This window comes from Plectropomus leopardus, chromosome 1, assembly GCF_026936395.1.
Source record: "Plectropomus leopardus strain MGB_pleo_1.0 chromosome 1, ASM2693639v1, whole genome shotgun sequence".
Taxonomy (NCBI): Eukaryota; Metazoa; Chordata; class Actinopteri; order Perciformes; family Serranidae; genus Plectropomus; species Plectropomus leopardus.
This window is the reverse complement of record NC_142176.1, coordinates 5,592,979-5,615,601: the sequence shown is the minus strand read 5'-3', so window position 1 is coordinate 5,615,601 and position 22,623 is coordinate 5,592,979. Positions and strand designations below refer to the sequence as shown.

Below are 22,623 nucleotides of genomic sequence, written 5' to 3'. Positions count from 1 at the left end.
AGTACACAAAAGGTCATGACAGGAAAACAGAGGCAGGCTCATGTGATACCTTGTGCTCTAGCAGGACGCAGCTGAGGACCTGGAGACAGGCGTCCACGCCCAGCAGCTCTAAGGGCAGGTGCAGGGGGAAGTCGACCATGGAGAAGCGAGAGTTGTCAGGCAGGGCGAAGGTGAGAGCCCGTTTGAGTTCGTGGGGCAGGACTTCCACATCCACACGCCTCTGACCCGCCACTGGTACAGGTGAACGAAGCAACCGGTACACCCAGGACTCAATCTCCCGCAGGTCCGCCAGCAGCTGGCTGCCTTTCTCCTCCACCGACAGCGCCCCGGTGAACACCCGCCACATGGTGTCCCTGCGAAGGACACAAACAAAATGTTTACTCAGAGTCAGTACGTTTACATGTTTAGTCACGCTACGGTCATAGTTCGATTAGACCCTTTGACTGGAGAAGTGTCCTTGTCCCAGTTAACAAGCACCGGGGGGAATCGATTTATTGACAGAAGTATGTCCGTCTCCTCCATGGCAGGTGGAGATATGCCCTCTTTCAGCAAGTTTCTATAAACCTATATTATTTATACCGTCTATGATTTAGATCAACTGTTTATTAACAATAACTTCAGGGTAGAAAACTGCAACATATAATCAAATGGCGCTGAGCAAACTCTGCCTTCATTGATTAGTTTTACGCCTAAAAAACAATATCCGTTTAATGCTAGATTTAGAATATTTTCACTGCTTTATCTTGTCATAAGACAGCCCTTCCTGACAGGGATTTCAAGCTGTTATATAAAAAAAAACACCAGACTCCACTGAGAAAAAGTCGTTTTACTCCACCACCGATGCCTCCATTAGGGGAATATAGTGCACACTTAAACACCACATTTATACTCGTATTTTGTCGAATTTTAACCCTTTTAATGCATGTTTTTGTCATGATTCCACTTTAGATGACCCAATTAATTATTTTCAGTATACAACATGCAAAGTAGATTTTTTGTTTTTGATGATCACAGCCTGGGATATGTCAGTGATTTGCAGCAACACTGATTGTGACAGTGCACCTAGTAGAAATAGCTTGGATTTTCTCCGTATGCCAAATATGGTAAAAATGACATCACGAGGTGGAAAATAGTAAAAATGACAAATTCTAAGGCAAAAGCCCAGAATGACACCCAGAAATATACAATTGATGTTTTTAATGCTTTGATGGATGTGGGATCAAAAATTGCAGTTTGAATGGGTTTCAATCGCTCGTTTTTTTGCTCTTAACAGTCTGAATGTAGGAGCTGAGCTGGAAAATCAAAGACCAAACAAATATACACAATCTTGCAAAATTGTATGCCATATGCATGAACACAGCCAAAATTATCAAAAAAAGAAAAGGGTTAATATTATACTTATACTTATTATACAGCAACCACAAGGTCTTGGTAAATGACCAGCGAAATTACAGATTGAAAACACAGGAGAGGCTCTTAAGCAATTATTGAAATTTCGATGTGAAAACCCTCCACTCTACACACACACGGTGTCAATAAACCCTCTCGAGAGTGTATACTCGGTGCGTGTGTGGCAAGGAGGGAGATAAATCATTAGTCCTCTGGAGCCCTCCCACCAACTGCAGCTGCTACCCAAAGGCAGCCAGAGACCTCAATCTGTCAGAGCCGCCATAGCACAAAACGCTCGCAGCCATTATGCAATGGCTCTCCTCATTCTCTGTCATCGCCACGCCACTTTTCAACCAACCATGTCGGGGGAAAATAGATTCTCAGGTCTGTTCAGCCTTTGGCTCGAATGGCCTTTTCGAGGCTGTCAGAGGAACCACAGATCTGTATTGATGATATGTGGATCCGCCGCCGCATTTCACGAGAAAAAGGGAAAAAAGCTGAAGGTGTGAGATTAATTGTGCCTTACAGATTCCTAAAATCCCTCGTAGGAATGACGAAAGGAAAAATTGCATTGGCTCTACAGTAATAAATAAATAACTGGAGAAAAACATATGCGACCAACAGTCATGCTGGGCCTAAGCCAGTGTGAAGTGACAGCCTAATTAACAGTCTGCCACGCCCAAACTGCAATTTATCGTGTCACCCATGGCAACAGAAAAACAAATACAAAGAGCTGCATCTTAAATAAAAAATTAGTCAATCAACCCTGGTGGTTCATTAGGAAAAAAATGTTCATATTGTTTGATAATCACTTTGCTTCAAGTCTACTAAGCAAAATATTGTGCTTAATGCCATTTCTTCATAATGTTATGTGGTTTACCAAACAGCTTCTTCACACTTTCATTTTTTGGTTTCATCCTTTTTAAACTTTTATAGTGATACAAATAAAAAGCAGCTCAAGTATCAACAAAATGTACATGTATCCAACTGAACTAAACCCAAATACACTACTTCACATACATGATTATATAACATTTACTATTCTTAGAAACTCTCTTTGTACCTCAGCTGAACCTGTACCACTGGATTCAATAATATTTGCTGTAATACAAAACCTTCTAAGTGCGCTGCGAATATTTTGGTTGTGAGTATTTATCATCGAGGTGGAGTGTGATAGCATCAAGTGTACTGTGAAAACATGACACGAGCTGCAGATGGCCTGCAAAACTGCATGGAGCCACAGACAAAAGCTCTTGTATCATTTCTGCAACACAAACATACACATAACAGGTGGACAACCGGAGAAGCAGATGGGGGAGAGAGAAAGCAGTAGGCACTGCAGAAAACATCAGCAGGAGCACTGAAAAAAACATCAAATCTGTGCTATTTTTGCAAACTTTTCTAGCCTTGAGAATTTTAAACCATAACAGAAAAAGGATTTTAAGCAACTGTATCATCCTTGCATTTGTGTGCTTGCTAATTTGCATGCAATTTCATATCAGCATGAATGCAATGATGTTATTCAGCAGCTTACAGATGATGAAGCATGCGTTTTCTTGAGTTTTTAAGCAATCCTAATCCCCATTCTTTTTAAAAGGGTATATGTGTTTATATTAGATGATCGATACATCTATTAGGTTTCAACTATTAAATTATCACCAACTGATTTTATGTTTAATTAATTGTTAATTAATTAATCAGTCCGAGTGATTTTTTTGAGGAAATAAAAAGTCAAAATTATCTGATTCCAGCTTCTTAAATGTGAATATTTTCTGGTTTCTGTTCTGGCTTGTGGACAAAATAAGACATTAAAGGATGTCATATTACGCTTTGGGAAACAGTGACGGACATTTTTCAACATTTTCAGAAATGTAACCCTTTAAAACCTGACTTGATTTCTTAAAAAATTACTGAAAGAATTTACAGGTTACAAGAAAATTACCTGAAATGTAAAAATAAAAGTAAATAAAGTTGTTATTTTAAAGATAACAAAACAAAATAATGATATATTAAAATGTAAATGAAATAGTCAATAAAAATTATAATAATTATTCTGGAGATTTTCCCTATTTTTTTAATTATTAACTCTTATTGATTTCAAAGGTTTAAATGCAAGTGCAAGGTGTCTGAAGGCAGCACAGGTTGGTCGTTCCAGGTTTGAAAGGGTTAATAGATCAAACAACGAATCGGTTAATTGAGAAAATAATCAACAGATTAATCAAAAACAAAAAAATAACTGATAGTTGCAGCTGTGGTTTATGTACAGATTTATAAGGGCCATATTTCATTAAACAAGACTTAGAGCCCACAGTCCAAAACCTGCACATCTACTGACCAAATCAATGACTAATTATTGATGGTGTGAGAGTAAACGCCATATTTATGATTAAAATCAAAGGCTTTACGCCCTTCGTGATATGAATGTGCTCATGGCAATCTGCCTTACGGCGAGAATTTGTGATCAAAGTTGACATTTGACCGAAGGGTGACACGACACAAAAGGTCATGAAGTGTCAAAAGCAATTAATGTTCATCATCAGTCATGCATAAATGCGTTTAGTATTTTCATAGCAATCAGACAAATTTAATTATTTATAGTATATAAAGTTTATCTTCATAGAAGCCCAGAGAACTTTGATGAATCATCTTTAAAGTTAAATATCCATAAGCAGGGACAAATAAAACAGTACACGTATGTTTTAATTAGGGCAGTGAAATTGTTATTTAATTTGAGATTTATCGCTGAATTTCAATAGTAAATCACAATTAATCACATGTTCAAAATTTCATAATTTTTTTAATTTTAGAACAGTTTTGAAGTCCTTTTTAACAAGGTGAGGCAATTCTTACCAGAATGTCTTTATTGGAAATCAAATGAATGCAGAGAAATTTACTCTATGATTTTGAATTTTAGTTTGACTTATTTGAACAGTGTGGTCTTTAAACCGTGACTGAGAGGAAACAGCTTGACTAGAGTTTGTCGAAGGAAGAAAATAGCAGCACATGATTAGTGAGAAAAGAAAAAAAACGTATTACGTTCAGACTGCATCAGGATTTAATGCTGAAAGTTATAGTTTCAATGTGTGCTAGAGTGAAAAGGTACAAGAAAAATATTTAAAGCATCACAATAAATCTTAACTCATTGAGTGCCACTGACGTATATATACGTCATTCAAAAGCGCTTGAGTGCCATAAGTCAAAGTGTGTTTCCGGCAGCTGGCACATGGAGGCGCGCTCACGCTCCCTGTGTGTAATTTTGGGGGTGCTGAGATTTGTAGTTGTAGTACAAAAGACGGTAGATCAAAGCATGAAGTGGAGTAGACGGGATCAGAGAGCGTAGAGAAAGTACCGATCTGTACGGAGGTGATTCGAAACTACAGCAACGAAGCTACGAACTGCCCCCCAAAAATCAGAGAGGGTCAAGTGGCCAGTTTCGCCAGTGGATGCTGAAGAAACTCTCATGGATCTCCAACAGTGTACAAAGCAGGCCCGGTCGCCCAAATACTGGACTCCGGTTCTATTTTTTGGGTTTTCTCTCTCTGAACTTGGGCCATAATTTGTTGCATTGTGCTGTACTTTGCATAGTTACACATTTACACACATTTGTAATACAATTTTCAGATGTCTTTTATGTCATTGAAGGCAAAATTATAACATTCAAATCACTGTTTTGCTCGACAGACTCCCTTTCACAAAAATGCATTTTTCTCAGCTTTCTAGAAACAAAGTGGCCTCTTTGATGAAACTCGCCTCTGTTCAACTTCAGATAAATCAAAAATTGAACAAGGTGCAAACAAACGTTTTTTTCCATGACGAAAAAGAGAGTTTCTCCTTTCATTTGAGCTATTTGGTGTTTTCAGAGTCTTTGTGCAAAATATTCTGTGGGTCTTGAAAGATGACTCAAAATGACCAGAAAAGCTGGCACAAGCCACTTTCCATTATATAATAGGGCTGGCACTCAATGAGTTAAGTAAGAAAAAAAAAAAGCTAATTTTAATCCTCACCTCTGTGTGGCGCGAGGGAGCCCCGCTCGTTGAGTTAGCCTCTGACTGCAGCAGTCCACCAGCCTCTTGAGAATATATAAGCATTCCCTGAAGGTGGAGAAGAACGGGTAATGGCTGAGTATGCACAGCGAGGTCAGCGTGCTGTTGCGGTTCCTGGCCGCCAGCTTAGCAGCGCTCCGTCTGTGCTGTGGGGACTTGCCGGCATTTAGCTCGGCGCTCGGAGGCCCGCTCTCTTCTCCAGAGGCAGGCGGAGGTGCAGAATCAGCATTAGCAGGTGGAGATATAGTGGACTTTGGACCTCCGCCGCCACCATCAGACCCTTCACTAGCGGTGTCCGCCGCCTGCGCTGTTGTCTCTGTGTGGCCGCTCTTGTCCCCACGAGTTCGGTGATGGCCGCGCTGAAAAGAGCGGTAGAAGTTGACGCAGATTCCATAGCGGGTGATTCCTGAGTCCTTGTCCGTCAGCGTGAAAACAAATGAGGAGTCGTCACGGAGGCTGACCCGACGCTGGCGTATACTCAGGCAGCCCTCTGGTTGGCAGAAAAACACCACGTCCGGTGGGAGCGGGAAGTCGTGGTGGTCCTCCAGCGGGTAGCGGCGGAGGAGCTGAGGCGTCTGGGCCACACTGTCACTACTTGGTTGCCTGGAGGAGAAATGACAAACATTTGTTTTGTTTTTAAAGTAGTCGTAGTTCTTTGACCATCATAACGTCTGTGTGGTTTAAAAACTCTGTTCTCAACAAAAAAGTGGTCAGTGATGAGAGACGCATACTTAAATTCTTAATTTCAAAGAAGGATTCCCAAATATTTATATGGACAAAATTTCAAAACTTTTCCATAGGGCTGGGCGATACGGAAAAAAGTCTTATCATGATAATTTTTTCATATCAGTCGATATCGTTTTATATCACGATATACATCAAATCACTATTTCTGTAAAGCTTAAAGGTTCCTTTTACTCCTAAGTGAGTTAAAGAGTTAATTTTGGTTTAAATATTTAGTTTCTGTCAGACATTGAACATGACAAATATAATGCAGAAAAGGCATCACCAACTGGCGGACCTATTAAACAAAAACAAAAAGAGGTCCAGGAATGGAAGATTACTGCAAAAATGTAATTTCACACAACAAAATGTAATGACTTTTCCAACACTTGCAATGATTTTAACTAACGACATGACTTCAACAGGCTTTGAAAACATGATTGTGAAATCCATGACTTTTCCAGGTTTGCCATGAGTGTGCGAACCCTGTTTAAGGAGCTGAATACAACATTAAGAGCATATTTGTCTGCGTAGGGCTCTAAACATGGAGGTGGCTGAGCTGGTGGTGAGCAGCTAACAGTGCTGACAGAGCTGACGGTGTTAAACTGTGTTACACTTCAGCTATGAAATAGTGGGTCTTATTTACGGTATTATCAGTGGTAACCGCTGAGCTCAGAGCAGAACAGCAGCAATGAGCTAGCAGGCGGGATACAGTCACAGGGAAACACGACAAACAGAGAAGCTCAGATTACAACACACACAAAGGCAGCATGACTTCGGGACTTTATTAACCCATTATATCTTTACACAGCAAACAGTTAAATCCCTACAAATTCCCGTAGAGATATTCAGTGACTGGCTCTAAAAACTGTGGCTGAATGGACAGTTCTCTGATTTCACTGAGTTCATGTGAATCATCCTTTTCCCCTGCGGCTGCTGTGATTGAAACAATGTGCTACTATCCTTCATTATGCATGCTACATCATATGGGAGTAACTGCGGCATCAACTCCAAAGCAAAAACCTCGGGAGTGTTAATGACGGCAACTGTTGAAACAATCAAATGTCACGACTGAGGTTTTCCAAAACAATGCATTCAGACCAAAAAAAATCAGTGCCACAGTGCAAGACAAGCAGTGTTAAGGGTGAAGTGTTGATGAGTTTCTGCAGAGTACGAGCAGATTATTAAAATACCAGCGAGTTCAGTGTGTCCGCTTATCCAACAGCAAGCCACCAGGTGCTTCACACATCCTTTGAGCTTGAATTTGTACGACTCTAGAAAGTTAATCATGGCACCATAAACTTGTTTTCAAGGTTCAAGAATGTCAAAGGAAATATATAACCTCCCTCATGAGTAGGCTGACTCATACTCCTTTAAAATAAAATTGCTGTTTAAAGTCTTTTTTAAATCCTTACCTTGCACCAACTACCACCAGGTAGTCGAGAAGGCGAGGGCACATTTTCTTTTTCTCCATCTTGGATCGACCACGTCCCGTACGTCACGGCATCCAGGATTGATGTTCCCTCTGGAGTCAGTGGTGCCTTTCCATCACAGCTGGGAAAGTTCGGGTGTAAAGGTGAAACGTAGCTCCTTGATTATCATTGTAGTGATTCGAAAAACGACGGAGTCAAACCTGCAACACAAGAGAAAGATGGGGGAAATTAAATTGGAGGTGTGTTTGTTTAAGGTGTGTTTCTATAGATGCAATTAAAAAAAATAAACACTGGGGTGTAAACAAATGAAACAATGTGGCTGCATTATGAAGAAATCTGCTCTACTACCACAACAAACCGCAGAGCAACCACATGATCTTTCAGTTGCAAACTTGGGCTAAATATGGCCGTATGCTTTATGGGCTTGACTTTTTTAAATGTCAAAGACTAGAAAAAAAACTGTGCACTGTTACTCTAGTTTTGCAGCAGTCACCACTTTCCTCGTACCTGTCTCATCAACTACTTCTTTCAGTAATGATGTCACAAAAGCCCTCTAACAGCACACAGCAGCAGATGGTTCATACAGGGAAATTAAGGAATACTTCACCCCCAAAATGACCATTTGTATATCCTGAGTTATGTTGAATTTGTGAGGAAAACTTTGATTTTCTCCCATGCCTCCACGGAGAACAGAAAACAAAAAATTTTAAAGATGGAGGTAAAAGCGGTCTGCATTTAACAACAGAAAAACGTTTTTAAAACATTCATTTACAGACACAATCTGTGCAGTATAATCAAAGTCTAATTTACCTAATCAATGCAGAGTACTCCCAAACAGACACACTTTTCTAGCAGAGAACTTAAATTTATCTATTCTGCTGACTCTGCTGACAAAAACAGTAATTTTACGTCGCTCAACACGCAAGCTGCTGGGCGACTGTTGCCTCCATCAGTTAGTTAGTTTTATTGTGTGACTTTTGCGTTTATAAGGGTTAGTTCGGATTCAGCAAAGTCACACAACAACAAGCTTCTGATCGAGGCAGCAGCAGACAATGTTTTTATCGATGGAGTCTGGGTTTGGAGAAATCAAACGCAGACAGAAAGGCCTTTCTGTTTGGGAGGTGCTGAGCGTACAACTGGATGAATCAGACTTGGGTTATACTGAACTCGTGTGAGAGATGTAAACTCATGTTTTGATGTAGTTCAGCTTTTTTTTTTGCAACATGGGCCCATTTAACTTCATTTTATCAATTCTCAGTCACCATGGAGGCATGCAAGAAAAAACTTTTTCAAGGAATACGTCACACGGGTGTGTCATTGATATACGAATGGTCATTTTGAGTACGAAGAATTCCTTTAACAGAGGCTTAAAAGCTATTAAGCTTATTCATATGTATGAGATGGAAGATTTTTCATTTGAGAAAACACAAGAGAGGACAGAGGACGATGTTGCGTTGTGCTGTTTCTGATTGTTTTAACACAACATATCAACTGACTGACGACGAATGACACATCAGCGATGACACAAAATGAAAATGCACTGTATTATGGTTTATTGAGGTTGCTGCCGACGAAGAAAGAAAACTTAAACTCATCTTCTTTTTGTTTGACGACTCATCAATTGTGAAAAACCAGAATCCGGGATAAAAAGCTCTTGAACATGACAGGGACAGTTAATATCGTACGTTGTTTTCTTGCCATCAGACAGACAGCACTGTACTTCTGCTGAAAAAATCCCTGTCAATGTCACACTGACATTTTACTTTACAAGAAATGAGAGACGCTGAAGATGATGTCATATTGACGTTTTCAAAGCGTCATCATCGCTACCAGACAGAGCACAAGTCTGACAACAAGACAAAGCTGGTGGAGCACAGAAGATGTCAGACATGACAATGTTACATCAGCATCTCAAGTGCAGAACAATGTTTACATTTACGCCAAAAAATAAAAAGACAGAAAAAGCATCCATCCAAACCGAGCACTCAAAACTACAAAGTACATTCCTATAAAACTTTAAAAATGTGTTGTTTTAGTGTTGATTTGTCATGACCATTACTCAGCCGCTTGTTTTTGTCGGAGGATAAAGAGGTTTCAGTAGAGGCTCGCTGCTCAAGTAAGCAGCTTAGGGGGCTTGGTGGAATAAGCGCCCTTCACGGCCGTGTGACTGACAGGTAACTGCAGCAAACTCCAGCAGCTCCTCTACAAATGGCTAAACACCACAGAGCCGCTCTCAGCACCAGTCCAGCGTCTTCACGCATTCAGGACGCCACAAGATAATGTAATCTTCACAGCAGGATGGAAATTATATCCTTCACAGAAACATAAAGTACAGCCGAGCAGCTATTCCCCGACAACATTACAACATCAAATACAGTATTTCCGCTGCTTCAGTGACAGGACATCGCAAACAAGCCGGCTGCGCTTCAAGACAAACAAAGCTACACCAATAATTTCACTGGTGATTAATCATGTCAAAGGAGCAGCGCTCTGAATGGACTGCATGTGAATTCATAAGCCATAAAACAAACAAACAAAGCAGGAGGCACAGAGGGTAGGGACTGCGTTATCAGCAGTAACTGCAGTATGAGCACAGTGCAGTGTGACAATTAGCCAGCCGGTGGGATACACACTCAGAGACTCATATGTACTAACAAGCATGTGCAGCCAGACCTGCTGCCACAACAAAAAACAGAGAGGCTCAGATTACCCCACACACACACACACACACACACACACACACACACACACACACACACACACACACACACACACACACACACACACACACACACACACACACACACACACAGAGGGAGTGTGACTTCATTCTCTGCTCAGGACGCCATTACTGCAATATATCTTTACAGAGCCAGTAACTGTTTGCTGTTGTATTAATGCTCTGAATGCTGCATTTTTCGGGGATGGCGTCACACACAAACACAGCAGCTCTGAGCTCTCGCTGCTGCAGTTTCACTGCACATGCACTTTGCACTAGGGGTCGACAAATACTGACTTTTCAGGGCCAATACTGATTATTAGTCGTTAATGATTTGATAACTGATATTCGGAACCGATATGCATTTACACGAAAAATAAAAAATCTGTCTGTCAATATTTAGAATTTGGAATATAACAAACTCCAACACAACACTTTCTGTAAATGACTTTAGCAAATGTCAAATCAAAACTGAAACATTCAACATCATATAGAGAAAGTTCCCAGCAACTTTTTTTTATTAAGTTAAGAAAAAATTAAATAAAACAAATGAATGAATAAAAATTGCTCCCTGAGGTTTTACAAAGTACAACTTCCTCCTCTGACACTTTCTTTGCACACACAATTATATTTTGTATTACATGTTTTCTGTGATAATGTGACATTATCTAGTTAAATAGGCACTAATATACATTTCCACAACCAAAATCTGAACACTAGAAAAGCCAGGTCCCAAATTCCTGTTTCACTTTGTTGACATATAAAAGGTTTTTACTGAGAGAATGACAATTGTCATTAAAATACTATTTCCAGAATGATTTGGGGAATAAAATGTTCTATAAATCCAGCTATAAATGATATATGAACTTCAGGATATAGATAAGAATAAAACCGTGAAGTTTGGTGTATGTAAGTGCTACTGAAGTGGAGATTTTTGGCTCAGAAAATGAAAAAAAGAAACATTTTGTGAAAAACACCTTTAAAGATATGCACTGTAAAAATCCAGACACTTTTAGACAAAAGACACTGGGGTAATATTTTTAACAATGAGATATCACCATGAAAAAAAAAACTTCTCCAGTCAATTTCTTACATAAAACAATTTTTGCATAATATTTTTTAAAAATATTTTATGTTTAAATATGCACAAGAAGCATTATCTAATTAAATATGTGCTTTTTCAGAACACAAATCTAATCCAAAATAAACATCTAAATACATATTATGGACATTTTCTTTCCACTAGTCTGAAAATGTGGAATAAAAAAGAACTATTTTCAAAAACACTTCTTATTTTCACATTCCCAAACATTTTTCACGCCGCACTATTAGCTGCAGTAATGTGAAATGTTTCTGATATGCGCACTGAACTTGCCACTCCCCCACACAGGATGTCAGGATCAAACTCAAGCTGCTTCACTTACATCTGCATCTGTTTTCTGTTTTACCCACAGCCATGCAAACAGCACAGAAAGAGCATAACAACAGGCATTTTCATTACAAAGAGCATCTTGTGTCTGCAGTGACGTCTGCTAATAACACGACAGTCAGAGGAGGACTTGGTTTCTCTGTCTCTCCCACAACAGATTTCTCCCAGCATGATTGTTAATATAAAATGGCGGCTCTAAAAAGAAGTCCTTGCTCTCTTTCAATCTGAGGGACAAACACCAAAACCCGGCTGCTAACCCATACTGTTATATTACACTTCATACGTTAAAGAAATTAAAACACATCTGTCAGGACAAGTCCAAATTAGCAAGTTAATGTGTCTGGCGAAAGAGGAAATCTACTGTAACACCAACAAACGCCACAGTGAGAAACTCCACCCTGAAACACAAACACTGTACCCGGAGCGTGTTTCAGTGTCTGTTACAGGCTGTTAGTGCTGCACTGATAAGCTAATGGAGGTATAATTTAGTCAGCGGTTCATACTGAGCCTTTTATGCATTCCTGTTCAAACGGTAACCTGAGGGGAGGAGGACTACACGGCGTTTTCTGTTCGAAAATGTGCAGAGTTTAAATTGAACACCTCACTTTCAAGCAAGATCCAAGCCTGAGAGAAAATAATAACAGTGAATACTGAGGAGGTCTGCAGCGGCTTCAAGCTTTACTCTGTTGACGTATTTGTACATGTATTCATATCCAAAAGCAATTAAAAAAAAATGTATATTTAAAGATTCATAATCATCTTTTGTTGTTTAATTTTTGATCTTTTTTCCATTTTAAAAGCATCAATGTAAATAGACGAGAGGGAAAAAATACAAATAAAAAAAAACAACCCACAAACAGAACAGAAAAAAAAACAAAAACAAAACACAACATTAATGAATTAAGTTTTTGGGGCGATCCATTCTCCAAATCAAGCCTGGAAACAAAGAAAAGTCAACAAAAACAAAAACTCAACCCCTCAATCTGCAAGTTAACAGTTGTTACTCACTGAAAAAAAAATATTTATAATATCAGGATGACTCGAGCTGTACACACAAATGCAGATAGTTCAGTACAGTGAGGTGTATGGCTCCTACGACGTCTTTAATCCTTTTATAAAAGACAAAAACTGACAAGCAAATATGATTCTCTGCGACTCTGCAGGTTGTCTATCATCGACTCAAATGATAAGATTCATAATAATCTTGAAACACAAGTGCAACATTATAATTTGTGAATTTGTGCACACAGATGTTCCTGTTTTAGTGCAGATATATGAGCCGTATGCTGACTCCAGGTCGAGCAGATGTGGTGTCGTTGTTCGGCAGCAGCGTCACATTTCGGTGTCAATGTCCACTGGACACATTTCAGAGGCAGCTTATGTCAAACCAGCCTGAAAGACTTCATGCTGTTTTGTTAATTTCCAGTAGCTTTTGGACATCTGAGTGTTGCCAATGTTTCTCTCGCAACAGCTTAACCCTTAAGGCCCATTTTAATATCACACACACTCGTATCGCTCTGCGCACAAAATGGAAAAAATTATACATTTATATTATTTTCTACTTTTATTGAGTTTTTTTTTTTAAACCAGCATCAGTCCTAATCATAAATATCAAATATGTATCCAATTTCAGAATTTTAACCCTTTAAATGCCAGGTTTTTGTCATGATGCCAGTATGTTTTTAGATGAAAAATAAAATACAAAAAAATTAACAATTTTCAGTACACCACATTCAAAGTAAATTGTTGTTTGTGTGATTGATTATCACAGTCTGGGATATGTCAATGATTTGCAGCAACATCGATTGTGACAGTGCACCTCGTGGAAATAGCATGTTTTTTCTCCATATGCCAAATATGATAACAATGACGTCATCAGGTGGAAAATAGTAAAAAAAAAATCATAAGTCAAAAGCCCGAATGAAACCCAGAAATAATACAACGCATGTTTTTATGCTTTGATGGCTTTGAAATCAAAATTTGCAGTTTGAATGGGTTTCAATGGTGCATAGTTTTGCACTTATCAGTATGAGTAATTTTAGACTTATTGTTGGAGCTGAGCTGGAAATTCAAATTAAACAAAAGTAAACAATCTTGCCAAAATTGTATGCCATATACATAAACACGGCCAAAAAAAAATTTAAGAATGAAAAGCGTGTAAAATGTTAAAGATGACGATATGTATCGCTGTTTTCACTTTGCATTAAAAAAATTTGGATTATTGATCACTGAGTCGTTTTGTTGATCCAGATCGATGTATTGTGACACCGATAACTGTAAGAAAACGCCGACTTTTCACTTGATATCGAGCTTCAGAGACGTGAGCAGAAACTGAGCATACACACATTACAGCAGACAAATGGACGGCGTGTAAAGTCATGAGCGTGTCTCTCCGGACCCACATCCTGACACAGGCTGTTATTAACCCCGGTCGCCGCGGAGACACGGCCACAGCTGTGTCCTGTGGACATTAGAGGTGACTTTATCACAGAGTGCTCCAGATGCATTATGGGTCTAATTATCTCTAATAGGTCTACTTGTGAGCAGAGGAGCCATTCACAGAGGGGCAAAATCCAAAAATGAACTGGAGCATGATGCCATCAAATGGTCAAATTTTTACTTAATTACTGAATAGATCCAACACAGAGAATGATTACGACACGTTAAAAAATAAAAGAAAAAAACAAAAAAATAAATAAATAAATAAAAAAAATAAAAACAGTTTAGACGCTTAATTTATGGAATATTTTATCATGTTTACGAAGAAAATAAACTCGCCTGTACTTTATAGGGGAGGGGGAAATATTAATAGTGTAGTTTTTTGATATTTTGTGTGGCAATACTGAATTAATGCACCAACGCCGAGTATTGATTTTTTAATATTAATATTGCAAATACAACTGACAACAGACTGACTCTGCTTTACTGATTCTCTTTGTTTTATTTATTTTTATTTTATTAATTTTTGTCCTCCTTTTTTTTCATGTCGCTCATTTGTTTGTCCTTTCGCTTGTTTAAAAACCCGTCCCATCTGTCCCATCTTGCCTCTTCTCACCTGTTTTGTCTTGCTTCACCAAATTGAAAAAATTAAATAAAATATTACAAATACAATAAAACTTTTGATAGCCTCATAATTTTTTAAAAAAGTCCATAAGATACATTTTGATGCAAATTAAATAATTACAGGAGGATGAATTAGGGCTGCTGTCAGAGACTCCTCGGTCAACCAAAACAGCTTTAAGTCAAGCAGTCGTGTTTTTTTTTTTTTTTGTGGGGTGTCGACTACTTCCTTGGGACATTTTGGTCCTCAGATATTTCTTCAGAGTGCGTGCTCTTGACTTTGACACTGCTCTTCAGTGCAGGCTGCTGCTGACATGGAGGCAGCTGCCTGGAGGAGGAGAGGTTTTGCACTAGAAAGCTACGAAATAACGTGATCTTCTGCCTTAAACCTGCCCTAAAATTTCAAACTCTAACTCAGGCATAATTACAGTGAAGTCCAACGATGACTAGACTAAAATATTGCTGATCTTATTAGATTAAACAGATTCTGGCAAAGATTTCATTAAAGAGAAAATCTACAGTAAAAAAAAGGTAATGAACTGTAATATACTGCAATAGATATTATTGTTATCCTCAGCATATTGCAAAAAGTTTAAAATGGAAATAACGTGGTATTGTGCCTTACGTATCGTGATAATATCGTGTCTTGGGTAGAGTTCAATCAGTCAAACTTTAGTATGTAAAACCTTTAAAACAACTCGAATCCCATTCAGGATTTTACATTTCAATTCAAGACACAAAAACAAGAACAACGTAGGAAATAGCCCAAAACGGATCTCAAAAAATGGCTTTTAATAAACAGAATAAGTGTAAAACTTGTGATAGTAAGACACTACATAAAAGCCAGACTAATAAGATAATAATTTACTGTTCCAGCGTTTTGGAGCATAATGGCTAAAAGCAGAAACACCACATTTTTTAATTATATTCTGTGGATCAGCTAAAAAACAGTTTCAGCGATAAACCAGTTTTGAGGTATACCGTGATGTAAAAGCTGGCGATTATCACACTGTGTGCATTTGTTATATACGATATTAAAAGAAACTGGATTGAGAATCTCCCCTTTATTTTAGTTATTTATAAAACTGAGACTTTCACACATACTTGCATTAAAAAAATGGTTTAAAGTGTTAATTATAGCGATGAAAGATTTATTTAACCGAAACTAATCGTTCTGTTTTCATTCCTTTCAGGGTCATTTTAACAAAACACTGAAAATGCATCTCTAATACCTGTCGGCTCATGTAAAACACTTTCTCGTTTTCTTCAATAAAAATATTTTTTAAAAAGGGTCATTCTGACTGATAATAAAAATGATTCTGTAATGCCGTCAAGCCGTAAAACCCTGATATTTTTCAGACTGTTATCGCACCCCGAGAATCACAAACCGCTGCAACCGTGCTCATGGGGCCTCTGCTAATACCTGACGGGGTTAACATAAGGAATGAGCAGGCTGACTCACACTCTGCAGCGGTATACGATGTGTGCGGTGCCATACACAGTTCAAACAGCACCACATTATGAGCTGAAACACGTCTGGGTGAGTCAGCTTAATGTCAGCAGGCGTCACATTTACTCAAATTATTCAAAAACACTGCAAGTCTGACACTCTGCTGCTTACTTCTGCATGTCAGTGAACAAGAAGACCAAAGTAAACCGTCACTTAACATGAGCAAGGTTATCTGCTCTGAGAGACATTGTGTTGAAACGTTTAACCGCTCGTTCTTCACACTATTCTGGCTTTATCTGCACAACTCTGAGCGGCTAAATACAGAGAGGAATACGTGATATATTCCCACAGAGAGGGCTAGGCCTCGGCAGAAAACAGATCGAACCCTCTTTATCTTGCAAAACCATCAGGACAATGAATCTACGTGCAGGTCTGGCAACTTGAATGCTTCCTGGTGCAAAGCCAAAATGGCTATTTTATGAAGCAGCAGAGCTGGAAGCAGAGCAGGAGGCAGACTCATCCAGCACAAAGACACAGAGCAGGAGCGCAGCATTATTTTTAGATGACGGTGGATGGACTACGCCACTTCACTGATTGTATTTAATGAACAAGCTTGAACCTCTCCCTCTAATTATAAAAAAAACCAGATAAAACATTTACCACAACACGGTGTAATCTTCAAAAGCAAGATAATGATGCGGGTTAACACAACAGATGAATGTGGTCAGAGTGGTCTGCAGGGCGGCACTCGCTGCTTATGTAAGCACGGAGACTGGAGGAGAAAGATATGATTCACAGGCCTCCAACATGGACAGCGTTTCACGCCAGTCACAGGAAACTGCAGCAAGCGGTGATGGAGGAGGCTCTGGTTAAATTAGTTTTACCTCAGAGCGATGGGGTGTAGATTGAGAAAGTATTGATCATTGTTTTCTCACTTCTAGATTTCAATCTTTTCTTATTGAACCAATCGGACACTGTTCCACGGCTGAACGAGAACTTTTTGGTCGCCTGTCGATAAAACTGGTTAGCGCTAAATGAGCCGGGGACTCTCCAGGCACACAGTGACCAAGTGTCCTCTCTATTTATGTATTATTTTTTTAAAATGCCACATGAGTTTCTAGCTCGTGTCCAGCTTATGAACCCCATTTTTGGTCCGAAAATTCACAAAAATAATCAATAAATCAATCCTATAGGTTCACTTTTCTTTGACAGTAGTGTTGCAATGGTGCATTTCACGGTACAATATATTATTTAACAATGACTATTGCATTATATTCCTGTTTTTAATGTTCATTCTGTGTCTACTTTAATGTGAAGCACTCAGTGCATTAAGTTTCTTTATCGCAAAGCACTTTGAGCTGCGTTTCCTGTATGAAAGGTGCTTTATCAATAACATTTTATTATCATTATTATTTTTATTATTATTATTATTATATGGGTTTTGTATTCTATCCCATGTTACACACTCTATGTATTCGATCCCAGCCTATTTATATTATTGATAACATCAGTTTATTGTAACTTTATTGTAAGGTTTATATTATAGCACATTAATTATTGCATTCTATCCTTGATTTTATGTTTATTCTTCGTATTTTAGGGGAAAACACTTGCATGCAATTTCCTTATTGCAAAGCACTTGGAGCTGCATTTCTAGTATCAAAGGTGCGATACAACATAACAATGATTATTGTAACTCTCTTAATTTTCCCTCTCAATTTAATTCCTTACAGAAGATAAGTTTCTAGCTCACGTTCAGCTTATGAACCCAATTTTTGGTCCCAAAATTCACAAAACTAATCAGTAAATCAATCCTATAGGTTCACTTTTCACTCGTGTTGACAGTACACTTAAAACAGTTCGACATTTTCACGGTTCGATAATGAATAATGAAAAAGGAAGGGTTATTTTTAGCTGAACAAACGTTTTCTTGCTATAACTGAAACTTTAAATCATTTTTTAAAATATATGTATGTGTAAAAAGTAGGGCTCGACAGACATTGCTGATACTGATTATTAGTAGTTAATGAGACCGATCTGCATTTATAATAAAAATGAAAATCTTTCTGTCAATATTTAGAATTAGGAAAATAAAACAAACCCCTATACAAAACTTTATTTAAATGCCTTTGCTAAATGTTTAATCAAAACTGAGACTTTCAACATAAAACAGCAACTTTTTCATAAAGTCAAGTGAAAATTTTAATAAAAAATCAATAAATAAAAATAGCTCCTCCCATGCTGACACTTTTTTTGCACTTTGTAATTAATTTTATTGGCAAACATTAAAATAAAAGGCCAATACGATGCAAAATATCAGCTCCATAATCTTTCGACCTCATGTAAAAAATCTCCCTTCTGAGAATAAATCTAATAAAGGTGAGATTGTAGGTAAATTGTTAACAGCTGCACTTGTTTGACGTGTGATCATGCAGGCACACGAAGCTTGAGGATGAAATTTTTTAAGAAAAGGGAAGGGAGCTCAGCTAAATGTGCATTACATAACAATGACATGCACATCTTGTTTATGTTACAAAATAAATCAATATACTGACAACTTGGTCTTAAAATATCGCACAAGTCAATATGCATTTCGAGGAGATCCTGACCAAAGCAAATAGACTCCCGTGTACGGTGACGATGTCTTATAGTCACTGTTTTATTGGTCTGTTTCTACATATATTAACATCCAAGTTAAATTTTACTTCAGGATCAATGAAGCTGATAAAATCTGATCTTAAATTATAATTATGAGCCTCGTCTAATATTGCAGCTGACTTTTCTCATATTTTTGACCTGATTTTTTTGAAGAAAAAAAGGAACGACAACAACAAAAGTACATTTCATTATATATCAAAATGTATGTTAAAATTTACACTATATATCAAATATTTAGCAGCAGGATGATATAGGTTCCTTCGCTCTATACTACTTCTTCTTCGCCTTGCTGATACTGAAAGCCATCTCTGTAATCCAATGTCATGGTCATTCAGTCCATTTATAATTAAATTAGCTGCCTTATCTCATCAGTCACGCTTGTTTTGCAAACTGCGCTTCTTTAATTATTATTATTCATTGTTTTAAATAGATCTTATGCATTCTTTTTATTTATTAATTGAGCGTACAACTATTATTGTGAGGTGGGCTTATTTTCTTTTTAATATAAGGCATTCTATGTTTTCTAATTCATATTATTGGTATTATCATATTAAAATGGCATTTATCTTATTTTACATTATTTATAGCATTCTGTGCTTGCAACTGAAGCACGCGCCCATTAATTTCCTTACTGTAAAGCATTTTTAGCTGCACTTCTTGTATAAAAGGTGCTATACAAATAAAATTAAAATAATTTTTATTTTTTACGTGGGTTTTATTTTATTTTATTTTAACATTCTTTGTATTCTGTTTTCATCTTATTTTTTTTATTATTATTAACAAGTGGGGTTTATATTGCTTAACATCAATTACTGCATTATTTCCCCGTTTTTAATGTTCATTCTGTGTCTATTTTAACGCGAAGCTTCTTGTTGTGAAGGATTTTGAGCTGCATTTCTTGTATGAGAGGCATTATACCAATAAAATGGTATTATAATAATAATAATAATTATTATTATTATTATGTGAGTTTAGTTTTACATCTTATGTTACGCACTCTATACATTCTATGTCATCTTATTTTTATTATTAAGAACATCAGGTGCATTTCTTGTATGAAAGGTGCTTTTCCATTATTGCAATAATTACTGCATTACTGTTTTTTGCCATTTTGATAAAGTTGTTTTTATGTAACTACAAAGCATTACTATAAGCATGATGGTTTTACAATGACATACTCTATCAATATAATGAGTGCTTCCAACAGATATCAGGTATTATTATTAAATTATTTCTATCCCTTTCTTTAAGTATACTTTCATGTGAAGCATATGATTTCCTTATTGTATTAGTATTAGTGTACAATTTCATGTGAAGTACTTGGTGCATATAACTTCCATATTGCATTTTGATCAGCATTTTCTGTATGAAAGGTGGTACACAAATGTGTTTTTTTTTGGTATATTATTAAAATTGTTGTTGTGGAACTGCAAAGCATTGCTATAAGCATGACGAGTTTACAATGACACACTATTTCAATGCAATAGGTGTCAGTTAGTGCTAATATTAGTAATCAGGTATTAACTGTATTCTGTCTGTTTTTATGCATACTTTCATGTGAAGCACTCGGTGCATATAATTTCTGTATTGTAATTTGCATTTCTTATATGAAAGGTGGCTTTTTTTGGGCTATATTATTAATATTGTTGTTATAGAACCTCAAAGCATTGCTGTAAGCATGATGATTTTACAAGCACACACTATTTCTATTGTTATTAAGTGTATTCTATCCCTATTTTTAAGTACACTTTAATGTGAAGCACTCGGTGCATATAATTTCTTTACTGTGAAGCAATTTGATCAGCATTTCTTGTATGAAAGGTGGTACACAAATATGATGTTTTTTGCTATATTATTAAAATTGTTGTGAAACTGCAAAGCATTGCTGTAAGCCTGATGAGTTCACAATGACACACTATTACTATTACCTGTATGCTATGCTTATTTTTAAGTATGCTTTAATAGGAAAGAAAAATCGTGCATTTAATTTCCTTGTTGTAAAACAATCTAATGAGCATTTCTTGTATGAAACACTTTTTTTGCTATATTATTCAAATTGTTGTGGAACTGCAAAGCATTGCTGTAAGCGTGATGATTATCATTACCCGTATTATATCCCTATTTTTAGGTATGTTTTAATGTGAAGCACTCAGTGCATTTAATTTCCTTGTTGTAAAGCAATCTACTGAGCATTTCTTAGACAACACTTTTTTTCTTGTTATATTATAATTTTTTGTTGAGGAACTGCAAAGCATTGCATATTACCTGTATTCTATCCCTATTTGTAGGTATGCTTTAATGAGAAGTGCTCAGTGCATTTAATTTCCTTGTTATAAAGCAATTTAATGAGCATTTCTTGCATGAAACACTTTTTTTTCTTGTTATATTATTATTTTGTTGTTGTTGTGGAACTGCAAAGCATTGCTGTAAGCGTGTTAAGTTTACAATGACACACTATTTAAATGCAGGAGGTGTCAAATACTGCTAACGTTAGATATCAGGTGTATTTTACTACCTTAATGACCTAACAGGCTCACAGTGGAGATTAGAGTAACGACAAACGATCAGAGGAGGATTACATTCACAGCGAAAAACGTGATAAGGCGATGCCAACACCTCCTGATAGCTCCAGGAGAGCTGGCCGTGTGTCTTGTTAGCTGTTTTCTGCATGTATGACAGCTGTCAAGGCCTGCATGTCCTACATGTTCACCCCTGAAGATGCATCCTCTCTGCAAACCACCACTCTGCTAGCTTTATGCTTTTTCTACGTCATGGATGGATTAGCTAGCAGGCTAGCTGCCTGGCGTTAGCCGCTAACAGTAGCTTCACCGATTTTTATCTTAAATTAACAAACTATAAAATATAAAAAAAAACGGTAGCGACTTTAGAAAAATGTTAAAATATCACAGACATAATTGTAGTGGGTGTGTTTGAATGATAAAGCGGTTAAAAAAGAGCATCCTTACCTGGTGGCATTAGCCAGTTAGCTGCTAACGTTCGCTGCGGAACCAGCTGCTGATGACGGCCTGGGTGGTGGGTGCCCTCCGCGGTCACGGAGGGGGGAGAGGCGGCGGTGTTTGTCCGAATTCAGCCTTGTTTTTCTCTTTGATATCGCGGTGGTTCTGGTTGAAGTGTGCAGCAGGTCCTCCGTGTGGCTGTCTCTCGGCGTGAGTAAGTGATGCGGGGTGTGTGTCCGCCTCTGTGCTCGGTGAACGGGAGCTCCGTCAGTGACAACCTGCCTTCACAACATCCTCCTCCTCCTCATCATCGTCTGCAGGGAGTTCCGCATACTGAGACCTAACGGAAGCGACAAACAAGCGCAGAAAAAACACTTAATGCTCCACACGGGACCGAAACGTTACTGTGGCTGCGGAAAAACTATTAAACTCAAATAATACGTTGCAGTATTTTACATATTTATCACCTGACAGGGCCGAACAAAGCATTTTTAGGGCCCTGTGAGCATGAGCTGTAATGAGGCACCCCGCTATGCAGTCAGATCAATGAAATTAATTTAAAATTTAAAAAATAAAAATAAAAAAATAAAATTTGAAACCGAAAGTTTAAGTTTTGATCTTGAATTATATTTAAAAAAATAAAAAATGGGGCGTCGGTGGCTGAGTGGATAAAGCAGGCACCCCATGAATAAAGGCAGTGTCCTTGGCAGCGGCCTCGGGTTCAACTCCCGCTCACCCTTAGCTGCATGTCATTCCCGCTCT

General features: G+C 37.7%; 1 protein-coding gene across 24 annotated transcripts in view; it reads right to left on the bottom strand.

The window, feature by feature from the left end:
• madd (MAP-kinase activating death domain) overlaps positions 1-22,253 on the bottom strand; it is an 86,804-nt gene extending 64,551 nt beyond the window's left edge. For 10 of the 24 annotated variants that reach the window (XM_088088269.1, XM_088088575.1, XM_088088903.1 and 7 more), the window contains exons 1-4: positions 21,871-22,252; positions 7,571-7,788; positions 5,394-6,035; positions 50-353 (exon numbers count right to left, since the gene is read on the bottom strand). In XM_088088269.1, the coding sequence (XP_087944395.1) occupies positions 50-353; positions 5,394-6,035; positions 7,571-7,629 (1,005 nt within the window). In that variant the 5' untranslated portion in view covers positions 7,630-7,788; positions 21,871-22,252. Of the gene's footprint in view, positions 1-49; positions 354-5,393; positions 6,036-7,570; positions 7,789-21,870 lie in introns of all 24 variants that reach the window. The other 14 variants (XM_088088868.1, XM_088088319.1, XM_088088620.1 and 11 more) reach the window with 3 other exon arrangements.
• Positions 22,254-22,623: the final 370 nt, after the last annotated feature.